This window comes from Castor canadensis, chromosome 15 (genome assembly GCF_047511655.1).
Source record: "Castor canadensis chromosome 15, mCasCan1.hap1v2, whole genome shotgun sequence".
Taxonomy (NCBI): Eukaryota; Metazoa; Chordata; class Mammalia; order Rodentia; family Castoridae; genus Castor; species Castor canadensis.
This window is the reverse complement of record NC_133400.1, coordinates 6,668,509-6,692,896: the sequence shown is the minus strand read 5'-3', so window position 1 is coordinate 6,692,896 and position 24,388 is coordinate 6,668,509. Positions and strand designations below refer to the sequence as shown.

Here is a 24,388-nt window from a genome sequence, read left to right as displayed (position 1 = left end):
AGCCGGAGACCTTGCCAAATGGTGCTGGTCGTCAGGTGGTGGTGGGGGGGGTGGCTCTGTGCCAGCTGCAGTAGGCGTTTTGGGGGGTCCTGAGTCGGAGGCAGCCCACTCCAGCCCTCCAGAGGCAGGACTTCTGTCCACCTCAAGGCAGCGGATGGAGAAAAAGTCACAAGTGACTGTCCATGCGGCTCTCAACTGGCCATCTAGGAAGCCATGGGCTGACCTCAGGAACCGCGGGTATGGTTACCTTGAGTGGCCAGCAGGGAAGCCACACAGCTGAGCCACGCTGCATGTACCCCCCAAGGGGTGTCCCAGGAAGCCCTGTGTGCATGGCTGTCCCTAGGCGCCAGCAGTGGCTGGGAGGGACGCTGTGCTCGGGATGGGGCAGCAAGGCTCTGATCCCTTTCCCGCTATTGGGTTTCCTGACAGGTGTAAAACCTGTAGTTTTATGTCCCCTCCACGGGGGGGGGGGTGACTGCAAGGGGCATGCAAGCCTCCCACCCCACAGGTAGCAGTTTGTTCCCTGTCCACACGGCTCCCTCCTCCATTTTTTGAGCGGCCATGCTTTCCCAGGGCAGGCTTTTTTTTTTTCCCTTAAAAAAAAAACCTGTCACCTCATGGACTGATGGAGGCGTGCCTCCCATTTATTGTTTTAAAACCGCCACTTAGGGGGAGAAAGAAAAGAATAGAAAGATGGAAGGAGGCACAGCCCAGACCAAACGGGGCGGGGCGGGGCGGGTGCATTTCTAATTTGTAAACCCACCATGTGGTGGGTTAGGGACCTTGCAGTCTTGGAGTAGGATCTCCCACACCACAGGGAAGTAAAGGACAGGGGGAGGAGATTAAGAGTTAGGGAAGGAGGGTTGGGGAAGGGGCAGCTAGCTTTTAATGTGATCAGCCCCAGGAGATGGACCCTGTGCCTTGGGGCGCTGGCGGGAGCTCCTGAGTCCTGTCAATCAGGGTGCAGTCTGTCTACACTGGGATTCCAAACGAGCCCTGAGTATTGGGTGAATGACCTAGCGTGAGGGTCCCCTACCACCCAAGCCGAGGTGGTGTTTGGTTCTGAAGCATTGGCGGTGAGGTGTGGCGCCAGAGAACAGAGAAAGATGGGTTAAAATCAAGATTTGCAAAGATAGCATTTTGGGATCTCACTGATCAGTTTCTCCTGGCCAGCTCCCCACAAATGTTAATGGCACTGGTGCTTTCTGTGACCAGAAGATCCTGGTTTTTGTGCCCCAAATGGAAAAATCCAAGCAGACCACATGCATGGGGTGAGGTAGGATAACCTTATTGAGAAAAGGGGAGTCACCCATTCTTCCAGGTGAGGAAAGGGAAGAAGAAGCAGAGGACACAGTGGGTGCAGGTGGAGTCAGCCGGCAGAGAGCGTGCTTTTCTTTTTCAGGTGCCTTTAAAACCTATGCTACCCCATGGGAGGGCAGGCTCAAGAGGTTCCCACCCAATAATGAGCGAGTGGGGAGGGGCACAGGCGGTTCCCAGCCAGGTGAGGGTGGTCTGGTCCATCCCCAGGCAACCTTCATGAGCCCCAAACTCTTCCTACTTCTAGCCTGCCTCAATTGTAGCGATCTTAGTTTGTGTATGTCCACTCTATGATGTTTACACAATGACAAATTCTCCCAGAACCTGTCCCCATCATTAAGTGATGCGTGACTGTCCCATTATCTACTGTCTCACAGTTATGGAGGACAGAGTTTAAAATCAAGATGTTTGCAGGGCCAGACCCTCTTTGAAGGCTTTAGGGGAGAGTCCTTCCTTGTCTCCTCCAGATCCCTCCAGTTGCCAGCAATCCTTAGTGTTCCTCAGCTTGTAGACATATTGCTCCAATCTCTGCCTACATTGTCATATGGCATTCTCCTTGTGAGTCTGTGTGTTCAAATTCCCACCTTTCATAAACGCACATGAGTCATTGGATTGGACCCCACTCTCGGGCAGTGTGACCTCATCCTAACTTGACAATATGTACAACTTGATTGGTGTCTCTGTTGCCAAATTAGGTCACATTCACAAATACCAGGGGTTAGGACTTCCGCCTGTCCTTTTGGAAGACAGCTCAACTAATAATCAAGTCCATAGTTCTTGGGACAGAGGGGTTCTACCTGTAATGACCTGCAGAGGGAGACATTAAGCAGAGAGCAAGGGCACAAACAAATGTCCTGGGAAGAACCAAGTCAATGTTCTTGTGAAAATCAATAGAGTCAGTTTCAAAGCCACAATGTCTTTGCAAGGCATTTGAAAAGTCTACTGAAGGGAGTGCTTTTCTTATCTGGGAAATGATGTCCACCTCCAACCAAGGCCTGCTTTCCACAAACAAGGAAACACCAGGTGGGAAGGGGCCCTGCCCAACTCTTGCCTGGTGGCTGTGCTCTGCTAGGGGAGGAAAGGCGGACAGTTGGTCTCCTGTTGCCCATTGTTCTATCATTGTGGCCTGTTCAGATCAGGGGTCACTATTCAGCTTGTTAGTGGAGTTTTGCTTTGACCAAATGGCTTTGTAACTAGGCTAACACTATGGGAGGCCTGGAGAGCTGTGGCTCTGTGCAGTACAAAAGGGAGCATTTAAATGACTTAACCAGAATGACATGGAGCAGAGGCAGAGACTAGGTGGAAGGCCAGGTCTTTGCTCAGAGGCTTCATCCTGTCTCCATGCTGAGGACACCAACAGGGCCACGATAGGAACAGCAGCCACAAAAAGCACACAGGCTCACTAATTCTTCTGCAACCTATTTGTATAAAAGCCCCTCCCAATTCCAAGTTACATCAGGTAACCAGAGTAGATATTTTCTTATTTTCCAATCAGGAGTTGTGTGAAAATATCCATTATCTCTCTAGACCTAGATTCAGTCAGGTATTCATGGGATTTCACCCTTCCCCCCTTTTAAAACCAGGTGACTGTAGGCCAGACATGGAGGTTCATGCCTATAATACTAGCTTCTGGGGAGGCAAAGACTGGGAGAGTAGCGGTTCAAGACCAGCCTGTGCAGACCCCATCTCAACCAACAAACCAGGCTTCGTAATCATTCCTGTCATCCAGCTGCATAGGAAGCCATAGGTAGGTGGATCATGGTCTGAATGTGGCCCGGGTCAAAAAACAAACAAACAAACAACAATGAAAAAACAAGACCTTCCTGAAAAATAAATAAAGCAAAAAAGGCTAAGGCAGAGCTTAGGTGGTAGAGCACCTGCCTAGCAAGCACAGGGTTCTGAGTTCAAACTCTAGTACCACCAAAATAATAATAATAATAATACGCGGTGCCTGTCATACTTTGCAGGTTGATTATCGTAAATATGTGGCTGTCAACCTGGCAACAGCACACCCTCACTATGACGAGGCTGGAAATGTTCTTAACGTGGGCACATCCATCGTGGACAAGGGGAAGACAAAATATGTGATATTTAAGATCCCTGCCGTGGTGCCAGGTAGGTGACTCTGGGGACTGTAATGAGCACAGGAGCCAAGAGTGGCTTCTGCTAAAGAGCCCTGAGTTTTGTTGATAACAACATGCTTTCCCCCCACTTGTCCCTGAGGGGGAAGAGGGTGAGGCTGCTAGCCCTTGTTTGTCCAGGATGGGAACACACCCCAGGAGATGAAGCCTCCAAGGGCAGCTGCACAGGCTGTTAGTTCAGTCTTCTGCTTCAGGAGAAAAGAGAAGCATCTAGGATTCCTTTTGGCTGAAAGGAATCCCTTCATGATTTAACTGCTTTTCTTTAGCCTCCAGTTTGTTAATTCATTATTTTGTCTAGCCATCCGTCCACCCAATTATCCATCTACCATCTATCTATCCATACATCTATCCATCTATCCACCTATCTATTCATCCATCTGTCCATCTGCTCATCTACCCACCCACCCACGTATCCGTCCATCCATTTATCCTACTCTAGCCTTTTCTCTGCCCTCCAGTTCATTCTTTCATCAATTTACCCATCCTGTACCCGTTTTCAAGTCTTCTCACAAACCTTTATATGCCAAGGTTGCACCATCCAATTTCACCCCCAGCCTTCAGCCAGGCACCAGGGTTGTTCACAGAGCTCAGCCCTGCTGGGATCCATTCCAGATCCCCACCCTGTTCTGGCCTTCTGGACCTTCTCCTCTTAGGGCCGAAATCCTAGAGCAAAGCCCAGGCTGAGTGTGATTGCGTGTCCCTGAGGGGAAGAGGGTGAGGCTCCTGGCCCTTGTTTATCCAGGACCCTCATGGGAACACACCCCAGGAGATGAGGCCTCCAAGGCCAGCTGCACAGGACTTGAGGGTGCTTGACCTGACCTTCTGGTTTAGGAAACTAGTTTCCATCTGTGATCCTGCTGGTCCCTGCCCCATCCTCACCCCCACAGTCCAGTAGAACTTCCTAAGCACACTGCCAGGATCTGCTGGGAGATGTGAGTCCCAAGGTCAGAGGGTACAGTGAGTATATTCGTTAAGTGAAACTGCCCCTAATTAAGCCAGTAAAGGATATAGGGCCAGCCCAGAATCCTAGAGTATCAGATTGGGGATATTCTAGGCACTTGAGTTCGCCACCTCATATTACAGAGGACTAAGGTTCAGGGGGATTAGATGACATGCCCGAGGCCACTCAGCTCACAGGAGTCCCCAGCATTATGCAAACAGCTGTCCTCTGGCCTCCCACTGCTTGCCCAGGCAGTGTATGCCCCAGCTCCTGCGTCCCAGGCAGGGTGATGCCCCTCTCACTTTGCGTTGTGAAGAAAAGAACTAGCCCCCAGCCTCTCAGCCTCCCTCCCAGCAGCCAGCTGTTTACAGTGTGCGCAGGTGGCCACAGAGAGGTGGGGATGTTAGCAGGTAACTCATTATAAACCAACCCCAGGCCTGGGTGGGGAGGCCTTTTGGCCAGGGATGACTCATCCTAGCAGAGGATTAAGAAAACCCAGCACATACCGATCGCCCTCAGTGCCAGGTGAGGTACTTGAACTACAATGAGGACAAGGGCTGGCCTTTCTACCTTCACAACTCGGTTATTTCTTCCTCTTCTCTGCCCTCGCTCTCTGAGTACTATGCTCCCTAGTAACAGAGAAGTCAAGGATAAGAAGTCACACTTTTTTGGCAACCCTGTGACTTTGACCAATTGATAGACCATTGCACCTCAGTTTCCCATCAGTAAAAGGGGCATCCAACAGCCTAGCTTGATTATCATAACCTAGGTAAAAGCCCTTCATTACAATAGGTAGTTAGTTCCTTCCTGGTATTTATTTATAACTTGGTGGACACTGTATGAAATGCATGCCAAATGGAGATTCCCAGCAAAATACCAGAGCTTAAGCCTGTAATGCCCAGGCATCTCAGGGAGCTGGCCAGCAATGTGGAGCCTCAGACCTCACCCATCCCAGAACACGGAGTTAAGCTCCACACGAGCACAGTCCCCAGATGATTCACACAAACATTATAGTTTGAGAAGTTCTGCCCTTCAGTAGGAGTCTACAAATTTTTCCTGCCAGAGGGCCAAATACTAAATATTTAAATCTTTGAGGACCAGATGGTGTCTGTCAGAGTCTCATGTGGGCCACTGTGGCTGAAGGCAAAAACAGCCATGGACATGTCACCCAGGCGCAAGCATGGCCACATTCCAGATAATACTATTTGTAAAGAGATGGAGGCTCTATTTAGCTCACAGGCCTCCCTGGGTGGACAGTGGTTTTCGGGCTGGAGAACCAGGCTCACTATGGGGGTCTGCTGAGCAAGAGCTCTCAGGCCCCTCCATCTGGTCTTCTGGGTGGCTCCGATTCAGAGGTGGCTCTTCTTAGCAGCAGTTTGTAGGTGACAGTGGTGTTGTCCTGGGACCCTGCTACTGTCTGCTAGATTTCTAAGGTTTGTTTTTCTCCAGAGGCCAAGAGGAAGGGGAAGAGCCCCCTGAAGCACATGGAGGTGTTCTGCTCCATCCCGTCCCGCTCGCTCCTCTCCCCTAGTTACTACCACAGCTTTGGACTCACCGAGAACTACATCGTGTTCCTAGAGCAGCCCTTCAAGCTAGACATTCTCAAAATGGCAACTGCATACATGCGGGGCGTGAGCTGGGCTTCCTGCATGACCTTCCACAGAGAGGACAAGGTGAGGCCTGGCTGGGCTGTCCACTCTACCACAGGAGCACAAGTGAGGGGAACTAGCCCCCAGAGGAAGCTTCCTAGGAGGAAGGAGGGAGCCAGCTACCATACATCTCCCTGGAGGCAGCCACCAACCTTCCAGAAAGTTCTAAAGCTGGGATGTCCTTTAGAGTGGTTCCAAGAAAGCTAGATCTTTTATGCCCCTCCAATTCCAATAAGTCATTGGATGCAGACTGTCCTGCAACAGGGTATGACCTTGGGCAACCAAGGTCCCCAAAACAGTCCTCACGCCCAGAAGTAAAGGGACCAAGTCCTCATTCTGAGGTGTAGCTGGGCCCCTCACAGCCTCCACCATCCTTGACAAGTCCCCTTCAGAAGCCCACAGGGAGAGCAGGTAGAACCCACAGGGCAAGGCAGGCTGCCCCATGGAAGGCTCCAGAATGAGCCTGCCAGAGAACTTTCTGAAGAGTCTAAGTAACTGGTCCTAGTCTGGGGATCAGGAGGAAGGAAAGGTCTAAAGTAATCAGCCCTGTCTTCCCTTCCACATACTGACTCCCAGGCAGAGTGCAGGGCACTTCCTACTTGGTCATCGTCAATGGAAAGTGGGGCAGTGCACCTTTCCCCAAAGACTGCCAGGGAAGAGGGGACAGGCAGCACAGCATCCATCCTAAAGATGCCAATAAACACTCCTGCTCACCGAGCCCTTTTTCCTGCCTGGCACTTTGGGTGGACATACTGCTCAGACTAGGGAAGGGATGCCCCATGGTCACAAGCTAGTACCATGCAGGGCTGGGTGCTATCAGTCCCCTCAGGCCACTGTGCCAGGCATCAGAGGGACAGCTGATCACCATCTTCTTTCAGACCTACATTCACATCATCGACCAGAGGACCAGAAAGCCAGTGCCCACCATGTTTTACACAGACCCCATGGTGGTATTTCACCATGTCAATGCCTATGAGAAGGACGGCTGCATTCTGTTTGATGTCATTGCCTATGAGGATAGCAGCCTCTACCAGCTCTTCTATTTGGCCAACCTGAACCAGGACTTTGAGGAGAACTCCAGGCTCACCTCAGTGCCCACCCTCAGGAGGTTTGCCATCCCCCTTCATGTGGACAAGGTAAGGCTCCACAGAGTGGGCAGTTTCTTTCTAGACAGACTCGAGCCCAGGTGGGACGGTACTTGGCATTTATTTGACTGATATTGAAACCCAAAATGCACTGGGTTTTTTTTGTTTTTATGGAGCTGAGGGTCAAACCCAGGGCCTCATGCATACTAGATGAGCGCTTTACCCAACCCTGAGCTGCTCTTTAAAAAAAATCAAAAAGACTTTTTCATTATTTTCCCAAAAAGTGATCTATATTATGTAGAAACTTTAGAAAATATAGGTAAGTAAAAAGGGGAGAAAAATCTAAATAAACCCACCACCCAACATGGTCACTGTGATTTTATCTGTACTGCCTCCCAGTGTCTGTCTGTCTGTTTCTCCCTAGATAGATAGATAGATAGATAGACAGACAATGTTACATCATTATTGAGGTATAGTTTATATGCCATAAAATTCACCCACTTAAAGAGTTTAATTCTGTGGCCTTTGATATAGTCACAGAGCTGTGCATCCATCACCAGTCAATTTTAGAACATCTTCATCCCTTCAAAGGAAATCTCATACCCCTTAGCCACCACTTCCTAGCAACCCACTCCCCCCACCCCAGCGAGCCCCTAATCTACTGTGTGTCTCAAAGGATTTGCCAGCCCCAGACACATTTATGTCAATGACCTTGGTCAGTGTACAGCCTATTGTGTGACTGGCTTCTTTCACTTAGAGCAGTCATCCACATCGTAACACATACCCGCACATTTCCTTTTATGAATATAATATGTAACATGTATTATAAATATGTAACTGTTATTTTGCATATTGTTTTTTGCACTTGTTTGTGTATCTGTTTTTGTTTTTACTTTGTTTTATCTTTTTAATGCTGGGACTAGGGCTTGAGCTCAGGGTTTCCTGCTTGCAAAGCTTGAGCCACACCTCCAATCCATTTTGCTCTGGATATTTTTGGAGATGGAGCCTCTCTTATGAACTATTTGCCTACGCTGGCTTTGAACCACTGTCCTCCTGATCTCAACCTCCCAAGTAGCTAGGATTGCAGGCATGAGCCACCGGTGCCCAGCGTGTTTGTATATCTGACCATTTCTCTATAATGTTAAATACTCCTTGATAACGTCACTTTAAATATTCACCTCATAGTCTTTGACGGTGATTTACCCCCATTTGCTCACTCAGTCCCCTGATTCAGACAGTCCGTTCTCACAGTGAACATGGCTGTCTGGTTATGTTAGCCTCAATTAGGGTGACTCTGTCAGGGCTCTGAGCATCAGGTAGGTACAGATAGGCTTCTGGCTCCAGCACTCACTGACTTCATGACTTAATTAATTTAAATGAAACTAAATTGAATTCAATTAAAAGTTGATGGTTCACATTTACTAAATGCCAAGTACTTTGCTATACGTTTTATTTTCCTTATGTCACTTAATGATCAAAATGACCTGTGGAAGAGGTCTCATATTAGCTTTATTTTATGTGAAAAAAAAAGAAAAAGAAAAAACTGAGGCTCAGAAAGGTGAAGGAATGCTCCTGAGATCACACAGCCCAGCCAAGATTGAAACCTGAACCAGTCTGTCTCCAAACATATACTTGAAACTGCTACAGGGTAGGAATTCTGCTCTTCTCCCTTATAGACCTAACTCCTGGAAAGATCCCCCAAATAGGCCACACTCGCTCCTGCAGGCCTGGGTAGCAGTCCTTTTGTAGCCAGGAAGCCTTTTCCCACACTCTCTGTCAGGATCCACAATGCAGGGGTTCAGCTGTACCTTGTTCAGGGAGTGGAGGAGTCAAGATTTGCCTTCAGGTTTGGCTGCTTCCAGAGCTCAGGTTTTCTCTACTCTCCAGCACTTCCCAGCTGTGGTCCTTGGCATCTCTCTGCCATGGTTTTTATCATATCTCAGGTCACATTGATGTAACGTCCATAAAATCAATTTTTCATTATAGTCAACTCACTCTCTATTAACTCATGTGAAAGGAAACATGTCACTAACCCCAGAAAGGCAGCACCGCTTGCTGTGAAGAAGAGACAAGCATGCCAATAAGACAGCAGAAGTCAAGCAGAGGCCTGCAGCTGCCACCGGGGCTGCTGCCAGCCAAGGCCTGGTCTCCGCAAAGGAAAGTTTTAGGGGCTGGGGTGCAGCTCAGTGGTAGGGGACAGTGCTTAGCATGCAAAGAAGGGAGCTAGGCTGTGGTAAAGCACTCCTATAGTCCCAGCACTCTGGAAGCTGAGGCAGGGGGATTGCGAGCTCCAGGCCAGCCTGGGCTACACAGAAAGTTCTAGGCCTGAGTTTCATAGCAAGAATTTATCTCAAAACAAAACAAAACAAACAAAAAACTGCAAAAAAGAAAGAAAGCAAGTTTTTTTTAAAAGAACTAGGTGTTAAAGGCTTTGGGGCACTTGAGACTGTGCTTGAGCCAGGCAGAAAGACATTGGCTCTGGCTCCCTCCCCACGCGGTCAGGACTGGCGAACACTGCACAGAGCCCATCCTCTGCAGCCTTCGCCCTGTGAGACACCGCAGTGCAGCGCTGTGGACGGTCTCCTGGTTCCCGGAAGAACGGGGGTGTCACAGAGCACACGGGGCATGAATCACAATGCCGACCTCAGCTGAGGGATGATGCAGCCAGAGGAACACGTCTCCTCCCGCTGCCCACACTCGGGGATTTTATAACCTTTCATCACGCTCAGGAAATGGTTTGCTTAGAAGGTGAGCGTGTATGTTTTTAAAAGTCACCGTGGAGCCACCTGCTGCTTTGAAATTAGCAAAGAAGAGCAAGCCCTGCAATGGGTAGCTCTGGCCACGCTGTTTAATTGCTGTTTATTGTCCCTTAAAGACGTCTTCTTTACTTTCAAGTCACTTAGCTGCTCACATATAAATTCACTCAGGTGGACGTAATGCATCTGACCAGATCCAGGGGCTCATGGTCCCTGCTACCAAAAGGTCTAGCAGAGAGGAGACCCTAGGGAGTGCAGTCCCTTCTCAGATGCCCTTCTGGTTTGGGGCCTTTGCGCATTGCTGTCCCCTCTGTCTGCCACACTGACCTATCCTATGGCCCTTGTTACTTTCCCAGGCTTCACCAGCCCACGCCCAGGTCAATGTCAGCAGAACCTGGGGGGTGAGGGGAGAGAAGCTCAGCTCCCAGGGGTTCTAATGTGCACTAGGGCAGATAACCTCTGGGCCTATCAAGTTCATTTTCCTTCAGGGCTGTGTCATCACTTCCCTCGGGTGTGTGCAAATGCCATGGCACCCTGTAGCTTGACACTTATCTCCAGCATGACAGACTTGCTCAGCCCTCTCTTCCTGCTGAAGCCTGGGATCCAAGAAGGCTGGCCTCTGTCTGGAAGCAAGGTTCTTAAGCACTAGGAATGAATGAGTGCGTGATGAGTGAATGGAGGAAAACCTGCAGCAAGTTCTGGAAGAGGGCACAGGTCTCCCTTTAGCATTTGGAACACGTCCCGAGTGAGCAATGCTTGCCACATAGAATGAGTGATGGGAGGTTGGAGTCCAAAGTTCAGAGCCTCACAACTGCCCTCCACTTCTGCATTTGGGCCAGTGGGGCTCAAAGGAAGGCAGGGCAGCAGGACCTTTGGCACCCTGGCAGTTTATGTAGGGCAGTGCGGGCGTCTAAGTTAGGGCTTGGCAGGGAGGGACGTGGGCATGTACAGACAGACAGACAGCAGGGATGGCTGCCCTGCCTTCTTCCTGATGGGTGCCATGGGCTGCCTTGGAGGTGGGTTCCTAAGTGTTTGCCATCTATATGTAACAGGCCACCATGGGAGGAGACACACTGGACCCAGAAGTCGTGGCTGTATTTTCTGGGTTAGAAGACATGGGTTTTGACTCCAAATGCAAAAATAAAGACCTGATAAGAAGAAAAGCTGGACAGCGTGCCATGACCCAGGCCCTGTGTTAAATGCTTTTCCCCTCTGAGACTGTGGCAGGAGGGGTCCCTGCTCCAGGGCTGTCAGTTCAGAGGCCCTGATCTGGCTTTTCTGTCTCCGGCATAGCCCCTTCTCCATGTGGTGAGGAGCTCACGGGACCACAGGGTCCTATCTACCAAGAAGGGTGTCTCCCCACCCATGTGCTGCACACCTGGGATCCCAAACCTGCTCAGTCTGCCTCTGTCCCCCTAAGAGCAGACCGTGCCACTAGTATGCCTGTAAGGTGGCCAGGGCACCTCAGCACACTTCCCAGCTAGGGATGGAGGGTGACATGAGAAAGGAAAGAGACCAGGGGCAGCTCACTCTCACTGTGCCACCTCCTCTGTCTCAGGACCCCAAGGGTCCTAGACTTCTTAATTCACACTCCTCCTTCTAGACCTGCCTGTGCAATAGATCCCACTGTGTTGCTGGAATGTTCTCCCTGTCCATTCCAGAGGCAACTGTTTGTGAACCACGAGTGCTGTGGAGCACTCAAGACATGACTGGTGCAGCCAAGGCATGGAATTTTTACTTCACTTTACTTTAAATTTAAGTAGCCACACATGGCTGGTGGCTGCCTATTGGACAACGGTGTAGTTCCACGACATGGGGGAGGAGGGAATGTGTACAGGTGGGAGGGAGACAGCGCTGCACTTAATTTCCTTGCCAAATTTGGACAAGGGGTCTAAGGGCCTCCACTTGTACTTTCTTCCTGGATCCTACAAATTGTAGGAATTGTTAAGTGCTTTGCTAACTCACATCACAATTTTTTTTTTTATGGTACTAGGGTTTAAAGTCAGGGCCTTGCATTTCACTCTACCACTTGCGCAATGACCCCTGCCCTTCTTTTGCTTTATTTTTCAGATAGGGTCTCATGCTTTTGCCCAGCCTCAGATCATGGTCCTCCTACCTATGCTTCCCATCCTTGTAGCTGGAATGACAAGTGTACCACCTCTCCTAGCTTATTGAGTGAGATGGGATGTCACTAAATTTTTGCCTGACATGATCCACCTGATCTCTCAAGTAGCTGGGATTACAGGTTTGAGCTCCCACACCTGAGTTATTTCTTACCCCCATGTCTGCAGATGAGAGAGAAAGAAGCTTGCCCGACATTAAAGAATTACCCAAGGGATTTGTGTCAGGATTTGAATGCATGGCTTTCTGGCCCAAGTTACTAACTTCAGTGTGTCTGGGCCTTGGCCCAGACCAGGCCAAAGCAACTTTGCTGTACAAAACACCGCCACCTTACATACAGGGGCAGACGCAGTGAGGTTGAGGGTCTGCTAAATTGTGAAGCCACATATCACACTGAAGTTGGTGCTTGAGGCAATGTCTGAGCTCACTGCCTCCCACAGCAGTCCCTCAGGGGCTGGGATTTCAAGGCAAGCCTGTAGGATTTTGCCAAAGTCTAGTTGCGAAGTGATTTCTTTCCAAAGCTGAGCGTGTTGGCTGCTGGAAGCAGCCGAGTCATGTTTGTTACTGCTGTGTGTGGAAAAATTCAGTTTATCCCTCAACCAGTCTGACCAGTTTTCAGGCTGAAGTTAGAAGGTGGCTTTGCAGACCAACTCCCTGAGAATCAGGGCTGGGACATGCCCAGAAGCCTGTTGCTGTCATGTGCCCAGCAAGGCACCAGGCAGGGCTTCCTATTGCCATGCAGTGCTATGCAGGTGGACCACTGAGAGTCTCTGTTTATAAGGCACCATGACGTGCCGGGCTGCTTTGTCCACCCACTTCATCTTGTTGAATTCTCACAGCTGGACTGCAAAGTGTGTGCTTTGATCGTTGAAGGAAAAGCTTATTGAGTTGTGCATTCAGTTCCTAGTGCTGTGTGCCAAGCAATGAATAAAATCTGGTCCCTGCCTTCATGGAGAAGACGAGCATAAAGAAGGACACAGCTCGGCCTGGCGTGGTGATCCATGCCTGTCTGTAATCCCAGCTACTTGGGAGGAGGAGATAAAAGGATCATGGTTTGAGGCCAATCCAGGCAGAAGTTAGTGAGACCCTACCTCAAAGAACAAGCTGGGCATGGTGGGTGCACCTGTGATCCCGGCACATGGGAAGCTTAGGTAGGAGGATTGTGGTAAGAGGCTTGCCTGGGCGAAAGCACAAGACCCTACCTGAAAAATAACTAAAGCAAAAAGGGCTGGGGGGCCTAGGAAGCTTGAGGCCCTAAGTTCAAACCCCACTATCACCAAAGGAAGGAAGGAAGGAAGGAAGGAAGGAAGGAAGGAAGGAAGGAAGGAAACAGCTCCATAAAGGAGATAATTACAAATGCCTTGGAAGCACTGCAGCTTCAGGTGGAGTTGTTAGGGAAGGGGATGTTTGAGCTGAGACCTATATATGGCAACAGGCCAGCCTCAGAGCCTTGCTTTGCCCTCTGCCCACAATGCTCTTGCTTTTGGGGAGAAGAATTGCAACACAAAACCCTGGGCCTAGGAGCTACTTCTCTCTGTGTGACTTTGGAAGAATCACTCTGCTTCTCTGGGCCTCAGTTTCCTCTTCTATAAATAGAGGGATTAATTAGACAAACCTCTGAGGATCCTTGCAGTTCAATCAGCAGGATACAGTAAAGTTCCCTTCCACCTATTAACAACAACAAACAAAAAAGCTGTTATCATTAAAAGAGGTAGGTTTTCATTATCAAAGCCACTTTGGAAAATGTGGTACATAGAAAAAAGTTTAAATGAGAAGTTGACCAGAATAATGACAATGCAGTAGTGTCCTTATCCACAGTTTTCCTTTCCACAGTTTCAGTTATCCACAGTCGTGTTCCAAAACTGTTAAATGAAAACCCCCAAAATTTTAAATTGCACGCTGTTCTGAGTAGAATTATGAAATCTGGAGCCATTTAGCCCTGTCCCTTGCCCGGTGTATCCAGGCTGTATATGCTACCTTCCCCTTAGTCATTTCATAGCCATATCTTGTTATCAAATCAACCTTTGTGACATGGCCATGTTTATATATAGGATTCAGCACTCCCTGCAGTTTGGGGCATCACCCGGGGTCTTGGAATGTATCCCCTGCACGTAAGGTGGGATACAGTCACAACATATCTAGCACGGACTGGCAACGAGGTACTCTTGTATCCCATTTAATCTGCACAGTGATCTCATTTGATCTTCACATTAACCTGAGGATGCATGTGCTCTCATTACCCATCACCCTCATTCTACACACAGGAAACTGAACTGTGGACAGGCTAGATAACTCGCTCAAAGTCCCATGATTCGTGTGTGGGAGAAACAAGGAACAGTAAGTGTTCAATAAATATGCAATCGTGTTAATCCTGCTCAGTGTGAAAATGATGACAGCAAGGAACTGAACAGAGCAAAATCTGGTCATAACTTGAGACCAAAATATGTCCTTGAAAGATGTGTTTCTCCCAAATATTTATATCTCATGTTTGTTTGCATTTCAGCAGTCGTACATTTTCATAGAAGAAAAAAAAAAGAGAAGGAAATGAAAGTCCCCTTCATTCATCACCTCTTTCTTGTTAATATCTGCCATATTTCTCCCAGTCTTTTTTTTTTTTGATGTAATTTTGTGTATGTGCTCAGATTACTTAGGAAATTTACCCCATGCTTTTACTCGGTGTTACATCACAAGCATTTCCCATGTTATAAACACTCTTCAAGTGGCTGGTGCAGCCTTTTACAGGTGAATCATCCAGTGTTTAAAAAGTGAGAAGTCCCTCTCCTAAGCACATTCATTTTCCCTGGGAGGGAGAAAGCAACTCAGAGTAAAGAGCTCAGGTTTCTATGTCCCTGGCTCTACCACCCACCATCTATGTGACCTTGGAGAGTCACTTCAAATTGCCAGTCCTCGTTTTTTTTTTAAACCTAGAATAAGAATAACGACAATAAAATAGCTGCTTCCTGTATCTAATGGAAGACCAAGCAAGATGATGTATGCTAAAGCACTTTTTAAATGCACACAGCAAAGCAAAGGTTTGCTCTGAGTAACAGTTTCCTTTTTTTTTTATTTTTTAACTGATTCTTTTCAGAATGCAGAAGTGGGCTCAAATTTAATCAAAGTGGCTTCGACAAGAGCAACAGCCCTGAAGGAGAAAGACGACCAGGTCTATTGCCAGCCTGAATTGCTCTGTGAAGGTACAGTGCACAGTGTATCCTCTCTCCCGACATCTAGGGTCATGGAGATTTTCAAGGAGACCCCAAGGCCTCTTTCTATAATACTTCCTGCTAATGCACAAACAGGCAACCAAGAGAAAAGGCTGTTGGAACACCCAGCAAAAAGCATTTGGGGCCCTGTCTCTTTCAGGTAGCTTCCAACATCTCTGGTCCTTGGGCAGGATGACGTTCATAGTTTCTGTCTGCTAATGGCTGTGACTTATTGAGCAAGTGTGGCAGGTTCCTATTTCTATCTCTACAACATCCCAATCCCTGCAAAATGGCCCCATTTTACAGAGGATAAAGACTGGGCCTGAGAGACATTGAGCTACACACAAACCCTCAGGACAGTAATCACACCCAGAGAGTGACTTCTCAGCCTGGGTCCTGCTGACATTTGGGGCCATGTAGTTCTCTGTGCTGGGGGTCATCGGGGCATTTCATTGTAGGGTGTTCAGCACCATCCCTGGCCTCCACCCTCCAGATGCAGCAAAAATGTTCCTAGGCATTGCATCATTCCACAGGGACCATGTTTCCAGGCTCAGTATATCAGCAGCATGTGACGTAATGTGAAAATAGCATAATGAAACCCACTCAAATTGCTTTTAAAAAGGGGGGGGGTGGGGTAAGAAAGAGTAGCAGAAGAGGTGGCTATGATCAAGCATCACATGCATGTATGGAACGATCACAATGAAACCCCTTTGTACAAGAACTATACACTAACAAAAACAATAAAGTCTGGCATAGAGAGGTCTTAAAAGAGCAGAGTGAGCCGGGAGTGGTGGCACATGCCTGTAATGCCAGCACTCAGGAGGCTAGAGCAGGAGGACTGTAAGTTCCAGGTCAGCCTGGGCTATGTAGTGAGACCTTATCTCAAACAACAACAAAGAGGTGCAGCGCAGAGTGAGTGGGGTTGTCTTAGCACACTCCACTAGAGTGGCCATGTGTGGGCTGTTTTGTTTTGTTTTGTTTTATTTTGAGGCAGGATCCCACTAGGTTGCCCAGGCTGACCTTGAACTTGTGGGCTCAAGTGGTCCTTCTGCCTCTCAAATGTGATGGGAAACTTTGTTTGGCCTTTGTGGTGCTGGGGATTGAATCCAGGGTCATATATGTGCTAGGTGAACACTCTTCTACTTGCCAGTGAGGCTGGTGAGAAACCAAGAGCTCTGCTTGTTGGCTGTCCCATGCCAAGCTCAGAGGTCCAGAAGGACTCACAATTCAGGGGACTCTCCTAGGACAACCTTGAATTTGCCTGTGAAGAATCTACTTCTGTTAGTGGATCCTATATCCAGTTCTGTGGGACACTCAGCCTCTGGGAGCCTTAGAAATAAGTACACAGACCTCAGTACCAGGCCTACCTTGGGTTTAACCAGGGTCTTCTCCTTTTCCTCCTCCTCCTTCTTTTTTTTGGGGGTGGGTGGGGGCTGGCAGTTGTTGTGTGTGGTGCTGGAAATCAAACCAAGGGCCTCACTCCTGGCTAGGCAAGCAAGCACTCTGCTACTGAGCTACACCCCCCAACCCAATTCATTTTTTTTTTGCTTGATTGTTGTTTTGTTGTGGTGCTAGGGATTGAACCCAGGGCCTTGCACATGTTAGGCAAGTGCTCTACCACTGAGCTTTCATCCCCAGCCTGTATCATCTTCTTGAAGTGTGTGAGTGGTCTGCCTCCTCGTGTTCATCTTGACCTGGCCCTTGGAAACTTCACGATTACTCCACTGTAGGATTGTGCATCTCCTTCCCATCCCAGTGGTCCATTCCCTTCATTGCCCGCTGAGCCTGATAACCACTTATGCCTTGGGGTCCATCTCTGCTTTTTCTTTTCTCGGACATTGTATCTTTGCTAGCAGTTGGCTTTCGGCTACCTGGAATATGTCATGAGAGGAGTACTTTGATTTCAGTACTCAGGCTTAGAAATCCAATTGGACACAAGAGGCATATATAAATATGTACATTTGTACGGGGAAAATGCAAGCTCTTTTGTAAAGAAAAGTAACAGGCATTATTGCTTCTTCATCTTCTGGCTAAGAGTAAGTGAAAGCAATAGGCTTACTGAGAGTTTCACATAATGAGAAACCTAGACTACAGTATAAAAAGTAACTATATGGCAGTCTAAGCCTGTCAGTGCTCCTAAGCTTTTTTCTTCATTTGTAACAATATGGATAATTCCACAGACAGCCTTTTACACTTTACTTTATGATATGGACACTTGCCTAGGTTATTAAAATTATTTGTAAGCATTATTTTTACATACAATATTTAGAATTTACCAGATTCATTTAACTCCTCCCTGTGGCTTCCAACATTTCTCTTCACACTCCCCACATGTGTGCACGAGTGCACACAAACACACACACACACATGCACTTTTTAAAAAGAGCTTTAAAAAATTACAGTAGCCTCTGATTTTAATCATGCAATGTTCTTTGATTTTTATCTTGGATAATTACAGATAAATACACTTAAAAACCCAGATCTATGGCACTTTGCTTCTGAACCTTATAATAGAGCCAAGGTCATTAGCAGAGGCTCCCTCCTTGCCTTTGACCATCTTTGATCCAATCTGGGTCTGAATTGAGTCAGGGATCCTCCTTGGAATGTTTCCATGGAATGGAGGCCTAGTCTGGCATGAGGGCAGATGCTTCCAGCCCCGGTGATGGGGCTTCATCATCTCATTTCTTTCCAGGGTTAGAGCTCCCTCGGATCAATTATGCTAACAATGGCAAGCCATACCGATACATCTATGCTGCCGGAGTTCAGTGGAGTCCAATCCCAACCAAGGTACAGAACCCTGGGTCCCTTCAGTCCCTGTTCTTGTGGGCTATATTTCTCTGCAATGATCTTGTCAGTCTACAAAGGTGACTTCTCAAGTTTTGAGACTGGTTACCTCCATCAGAAAAGAGGGGGTAAGGAGAGAGGTCAGTTTGGGATAAAATAAATCTGATGCAATTCTGGACCACCCAAGAGAGGGAACTGTGCCTACTGGACTGATGCGGAGGGAGAGGTCACGATTGGGGCTCATGCACCAATTTCTTTACTCAGTACTATTCACTGAGCGCCACCTGTGCACTACACTGATTAGGCACTAAGGGATCAGGAAGTTTGCAGGGGGTTCCCAGTTCCTGCCCTCAAGAAAGTAACTCACTTTCTATGGCAGAGAAACTGTCGCTGGAGCCTAGGGATTGATTTTGTCTTTTTAGCTGCTGTTAGTACTTTCTGTGTGCTGGCACTGTGCAAAGTGCTTCATAGATATCGCTTTTCCTTAACATCTTCATTTTTAAAATGCCAGCAGTGCAGAAGTATACAAAGACAAAAATTACAATTTCCACCCACACATACACACACCCCAAGCCACTCCCCACTAATCCTACACCTACAGGGAAAGGCTCATGAGAGCTTAAGGGAGGCCCAAGGACTTTCACTTTTTTGGGGAGAGGGTGTGCTAGGGATCAAACCAGGACCTCATGCACGGTGGCAAGCGCTCTACCACTGAGCGACATCCCCAGCGCAGGACTTTCACTTAAAGCAGCAAAGGAATTATACTTTTAACATCTGGCATTATATACTTAAGTTGTTTAACATAAAATATGACAACGTAGTGCCAAATACCAGCGGAATTCAGGATTTTTCTGGGAGCTCATGGTGAAGTGACCAGAGCATCAGTGTTTAAAGTGGAAGGAAAAAGTTCCCTTCTTTCCTTTATATGGTTGCATGGACCAGAGGCCATGCCATTTGGAGGTGATATCAAAAGACTAAGTTTGAGGGCTTTTTCTCCCCTTCATGGACCTTTGTGCCTTGAATAAGTGATTCCCATGTTTCTCCTCTTTGCGAGCACAGATACTGAAATACGACCTTCTCACAAAGTCCTCCTTAAAATGGGGTGAGGAGAGCTGCTGGCCAGCAGAGCCCCTGTTTGTGCCCGCACCAGACGCCCAGGATGAGGATGACGGTAAGACTCAGGAGGAGGACCCACTCACTGCACCTGCTCCCGATCACCCCTCAAACAGATACATCATTTGGGGGCATCACAAAGCTGGGGGAGGCCTGCCTTTACGTCTAGGTCTGCCAGAATCAAAGCTTCCATGTTAGGAACTTCCCAAGACTACTCTCACTTCTGACAGCAATTGCAAGTGCAAGGCCCTCCCAAGACCTCAATTCTACTGTTCACTAGTCACACTCACAGAACTCATTATTCTTAAAGTTACGGTTTATTACAGTGAAAGGATACAGACTAAAATGAACAAAAGGAAGGGACACACAGGACAGGGTCCAGGAGAGACAAGGCAGAGAGTTTCCTGCCATCCTCTCCCAGTGGAGTCATAGGAAGTGCTAACTTCTCCTACAATGATGTGTGACAATACATACCATGCAGGCTCACCTGAATCTCAGTATCCAGAGATTTTACTGGGGCTCAATCATGTGGATGTGGTTGATCTCCTGTGTGGCCAACCTTTAGTCTTCAGCCCCTCAGAGACTGAGCTGATACCCTGTGGCCCAACACCCACCATAAACCACATTGTGAGGACAGACTACCTGGGATGGCCCAAGGCATCCAGGTAGACCAAAGACATTATTAGGCAGGACATTACAAGGACTTACAGGTGTCCTCTCAGGGACAAAATCCACCTCTGTCTTTGGGCAAGGTTAAATTCTTTACTGCACAAAGCCCCTTTTTTTTTAGTGTCACTCCTTTCCACTGAGTGACACTAGACTCTCCCAGAAGGTAGAATCTAGGTTTTTTTTTACAGTCCATTGCAATGACTGGATCCAAATGTCTAACTGTCGTTCTTATAAACATGGAAATTTTTCATGGAACACTTGGAAAGTGTTCTATGTTTCCACATGATCAAACTGTCCTTTTCCTCCATGATTCTGCCCTGCCTAGAGCTCTGGGGATGTTAAAGAGGGTAACAAGAGCCATGGGTGGGGACATCACCTGGCCAAGCTGGTGACAGGGCTGTCCACACCTACAGGGGAGGGCGGGCTGCCCCACTGAGCCTGCCAGCTTCTTCCCTCTGGTGGGAGGGAGTGGTTTTCCACCTAGCCTTGTCTTCCTACCAATCATGGCCTGGCATGCTGCCTGGGGACCCTGTGTCACCATCATCTTTGAGGCGGGGGCCTGGTGGCATGCACTCCTGCTGAGGCTGGTCTCCTGCTAGGCTGGACACGTGCTTCCCATACGTTCTCACGGTGGGTGGGGAGTGTCCTCATTTTACCAAGGGGAGGCTCAGAGTGAGATAACGTGCCTAAGGTCACACGCCCTACATGTACAGAGGTCGGATTTGAAATTCAGGCCTATCTGACTTCACCTATGTCCAAGCTCTGAATCTCTAGTACTTGCAAATGCTCCCTCCTCACTATAAGTTTGTATATTATTACATGTTAGCCCTCTATCTGTCCCTCAAGAGTGAGCATTGAGAACTGACAGCATTTCCATTTTGCAGAGGGAAAGCTAGGGCTACCAGTGTTGCTGCATGTGCAAGAAGTGAATTGGGCTCACTCAAATGCTATATGCAACAAGTCTGAGTTTAGCTAAGTGACACATATTAGCTGAAGGTCATTTAGAGTTTTTAAGTAATAGGGAAATAGCTAGCCATTTCTCATACATCTGACAATTAACAAAATCCTTACAAAATCCATCCTGCAGATCCTCTTCACTGCACAAGGACTGTTCCAGAGAGGGCTAGAACCAGGTCTTATGATTCCCAGTTTCCAGGCATTCCTTCTGCTCACAGAAAATATCATACCCTCTCACTCCTGTTTGGATTGGATACCTGTGTTCAAGTGGGACAGGTGGACACTGCTGAGAAATTAATTTTCCAGCGGTACTTTTACAGAGGGTCTCTTTTTAGGGCTAGGGGTGCAGTTCAGGCGTAGAGTACTTGCTTAGTATACACGGGGCCCTGGCTTCCATCCTCAGCACCATGAAAGAGAAAAGGAAAGCAGGCTGGGGTTGTAGCTCAGTGGCAGAGTGCTTGCCTAGCATGTGCAAGGCTCTGGGTTCTATCCCCAGCACAAGAAGGAAGGAAGGGGGGCAGGGAAGGAGAGAAGGAGGGGGAAGAGAGAGAGTGAGGGAAGAGAGGAAAGGAAAAGAAGAAAGGAAGGAGGGAAGGGAAGGGAAGGGAACAGAAGGGAAGGGCAAGAAATGTGTTTCTTTTTGTTTCCCCAAAGGAATTATCTTATCAGCCATTGTCTCCACCAATCCCCAAAAACCACCTTTTCTGCTTATTCTGGATGCCAAAAGTTTTACGGAATTGGCTCGTGCCTCCATTGCTGTGGACATGCACTTGGACCTCCATGGGTTATTCATCCCGAATGCAGACTGGGATACAAGGAATCAGGATTCAGACCACCATGCGGTCCCCCAGGCCTGAGGTGCCAGGCTTGAACCCTGGGGAGAATAGCTTCACTGGTCGGAACCTCGAGCCTCCAAGCCTGCCGCCTCTCTCAGGGTGGAGGGGTTGCATTTCACTTTGCATCTATTCTCCTTGCAGATACTGGGATAAGCCCACAGAGGGAAGGCTTGGTGGCATCTCTTCTTTCATTTCATTTTAGTTATAGAAACTTTGTATGAAAGTCAACTATTTATTGGATAATTTTAGCACTTCTAAGAAAGTCCCTTTCCTTTATTAAAAAGACCTTGACCATGAGTCAGAAATTGTATTAAATCCCATTATCATTGTTCTTAGAATTAGCAACCACAGACATGTCAGAGAAAAGGCATACATATTTATCATTGCTCCTTCTTCCACCTCTTTCCTCCTCTCCCTCCCTCCACTCTAATGGGCTAAATGGTGGGTGTGGAGTTCTGGCTTTCTCAGTCATGCCCTGTTAGTGAGTTATGTGGCCAGGAAGGCTGCTTTGTGGTCATTTCATGCAAGACATGGCATAATATAAAAGAATAAAAACTTTAAAGTCTGTTCAGACCTTATTTCAGTTTTACATGCCTTCCTCCTCTGAAGTTCTTCTAAGGCAATAAAATAGAGTTGCAGAACTTGCTGGTTCCGTAGCCAGCAAGGTGCTTGAGTACAATCAGTGGGACAAACAGATCGGTGTGGGGCTCAGCTCTGTAGGACGTAGGCAAGAGTTCTTGTGTGCCCCTGAGACCTACAGCAGTGAGTCACATCTGTATGTAACGGCCAGGGCAACTCTCCGAGCTGAGTGTACTGCCAGACAGAGTGGAAGGAGATTGCAGGTCCCCAAGCAAGGTGACAATGATCATGGAGGAGACTGGGAAGAAGCCAAGTGAGGTTCCACTTGATTACTGGTGCCACCATGGGCGTCTGAGTCTCACCTTGATAGTCTAGTGGGTACCTGGAGCATAAGCGAAATAAGCAAAGGTGATGGGTGATTCCCAGTACCCACGTGGTAGGGCCTCATTCCTGTTCACCTGCCCCTTCCTGAGCCTGAACTCCATTCAGTCACCAGTGGAGATTCAGTGACATGTTACAAAGATGGGAAGTACAGACAGGGAACCCCGCCCCCAGTGGGGGCAGACCTGTCCAGGATGACCTTGCAACCTCCACAAAACTGCACTTGGCTTCCACTAAAATGTAAGCTCTATTAGTCCAGGGAGTTAGCTGTTGTCTTCTTGATTAAATTCTTATTAAGATAATTGTACATGCACATGCAGTTCTAAGAAATATTACAGGAAGATCGCAGGGCAGTTTTACACAGTTTTCCCCAGTCTTAACACTTTGTAAAACTATAGCGTACTTCACAACCATGTGTTGACATTGATACCATCCACCAATCTTATTCAGATTTCCCTTATTTTACCTGTACTCATTGTGTGTGTGTGTGTGTGTGTGTGTGTGTGTGTGTGTGTGTGTGTGTGTTCTAAACAGTGTTATCACCTTTATCAGATTAATAGGTTTCTGGATTCACTGCCACAGTCAAGATAATGGGGCCTGTGCTGGACACCGTGGCTCATGCCTATAATCCCAAGAATTCCAGAGGTGGAGGTTGGGAGGATCTCAGTGAGAGGCCAACTCAGGCAAAAATTTAGCGAGACCCTCTTTCAACCAATAAGCTGGGCGTGGTGAGTGATGTCTGTAATCTTAGCTATGCGGGAGGCCATAAGTAGGAGGATTATGGTCTAGGCAGGTCCAGGCAAAAATTTAAGACCCTATCTGAAAAATAACTAAAGCAAAAAAGGGCTGGAGGCGTGGCTCAAGTGGTAGAGGACTCACCTAGCCTGAGTTCAAACTCCAGAGCTGCCAAAAATAAACAAAAAGATACTGGATCCCTCAAGTTACTTCCTTATGACTGGTCATTTCTGCTTCCCTCTAAGCCTCTCTCATCCCTAACCCTGGCAATGGCCATTGGTAAAAAAGGTCATTTCAGGACTGGTGTCAGTGTCTCACACCTGTAATCCCAGCTACTTAGGAGGCTGAGATTGGGAGAATTGCTGTTCAAAGCCAGTCCTGGGCAAATAGTTTACAAAGTCCTATCTCAAAAATGCCCAATATAAAACAATGCTGGCAGAGTACCTCAAGTGGTAGATAGAGTACCTGGTTAGCAAGTGTGAGGCTCTGAGTTCAAACCCCAGTACCACAAAAAAAATGTCATTTCAGAAATATTACAAAAATAGAATTACACTGTAACCTTTGCAGATTTTGCCAGTTGTGTGTATTCATTCCAGTTGTTACTTGTTGGGAGTTATACTTGTTGTGTTATCCTGGCACCTGTAACACTGCCTCATATAATGCAGATACTCAGTAAATATTTGCTGAATGGAGACAGATGAATGAGCTCCGCTCACTCATTCAGATTCCATTCCTCAGTGCCCCAAGAAGAAATGGACACTTTACTGGAAACTTCCTGGAATCTGGAGAAGACAGACACATGGAACCCTGTGAAACAAAACTCTCCACTAAGTTTCCTGTCACCTTCTGTCACCGATCTCTTCTCGCTCTTCCCCTGCTGGTCCCACAAACCCCTTCTGTCTTCCTTGGCATCTCAGTTTATAATCAACAATAACACACACCATGGAAGTGGCAGAATAAAACTCATTTCCCCTTCCTCAGCGTCTGCTGTGGGAATCTTAGGACCTCCAGCCTTGATAAGCTCGATTAGAGAAAATGTCAACTGTCATGTTCTAGAAAAACATGATCGAGACTTGCATTTGGGTGGCTGGAATGGAAAAGAGTTGACAAATGTGGAGGCTG

At 47.8% G+C, this 24,388-nt stretch overlaps 1 protein-coding gene across 2 annotated transcripts in view; it reads left to right on the top strand.

Moving 5' to 3' along the window:
* Bco1 (beta-carotene oxygenase 1) overlaps positions 1-22,137 on the top strand; it is a 39,323-nt gene extending 17,186 nt beyond the window's left edge. For both annotated transcript variants that reach the window (XM_020179748.2, XM_074055590.1), the window contains exons 5-11: positions 3,285-3,432; positions 5,848-6,071; positions 6,926-7,183; positions 15,098-15,203; positions 17,905-17,999; positions 19,056-19,167; positions 21,390-22,137. In XM_020179748.2, the coding sequence (XP_020035337.1) occupies positions 3,285-3,432; positions 5,848-6,071; positions 6,926-7,183; positions 15,098-15,203; positions 17,905-17,999; positions 19,056-19,167; positions 21,390-21,592 (1,146 nt within the window). In that variant the 3' untranslated portion in view covers positions 21,593-22,137. The remainder of the gene's footprint in view (positions 1-3,284; positions 3,433-5,847; positions 6,072-6,925; positions 7,184-15,097; positions 15,204-17,904; positions 18,000-19,055; positions 19,168-21,389) is intronic.
* The last annotated feature ends 2,251 nt before the right edge of the window (positions 22,138-24,388 follow it).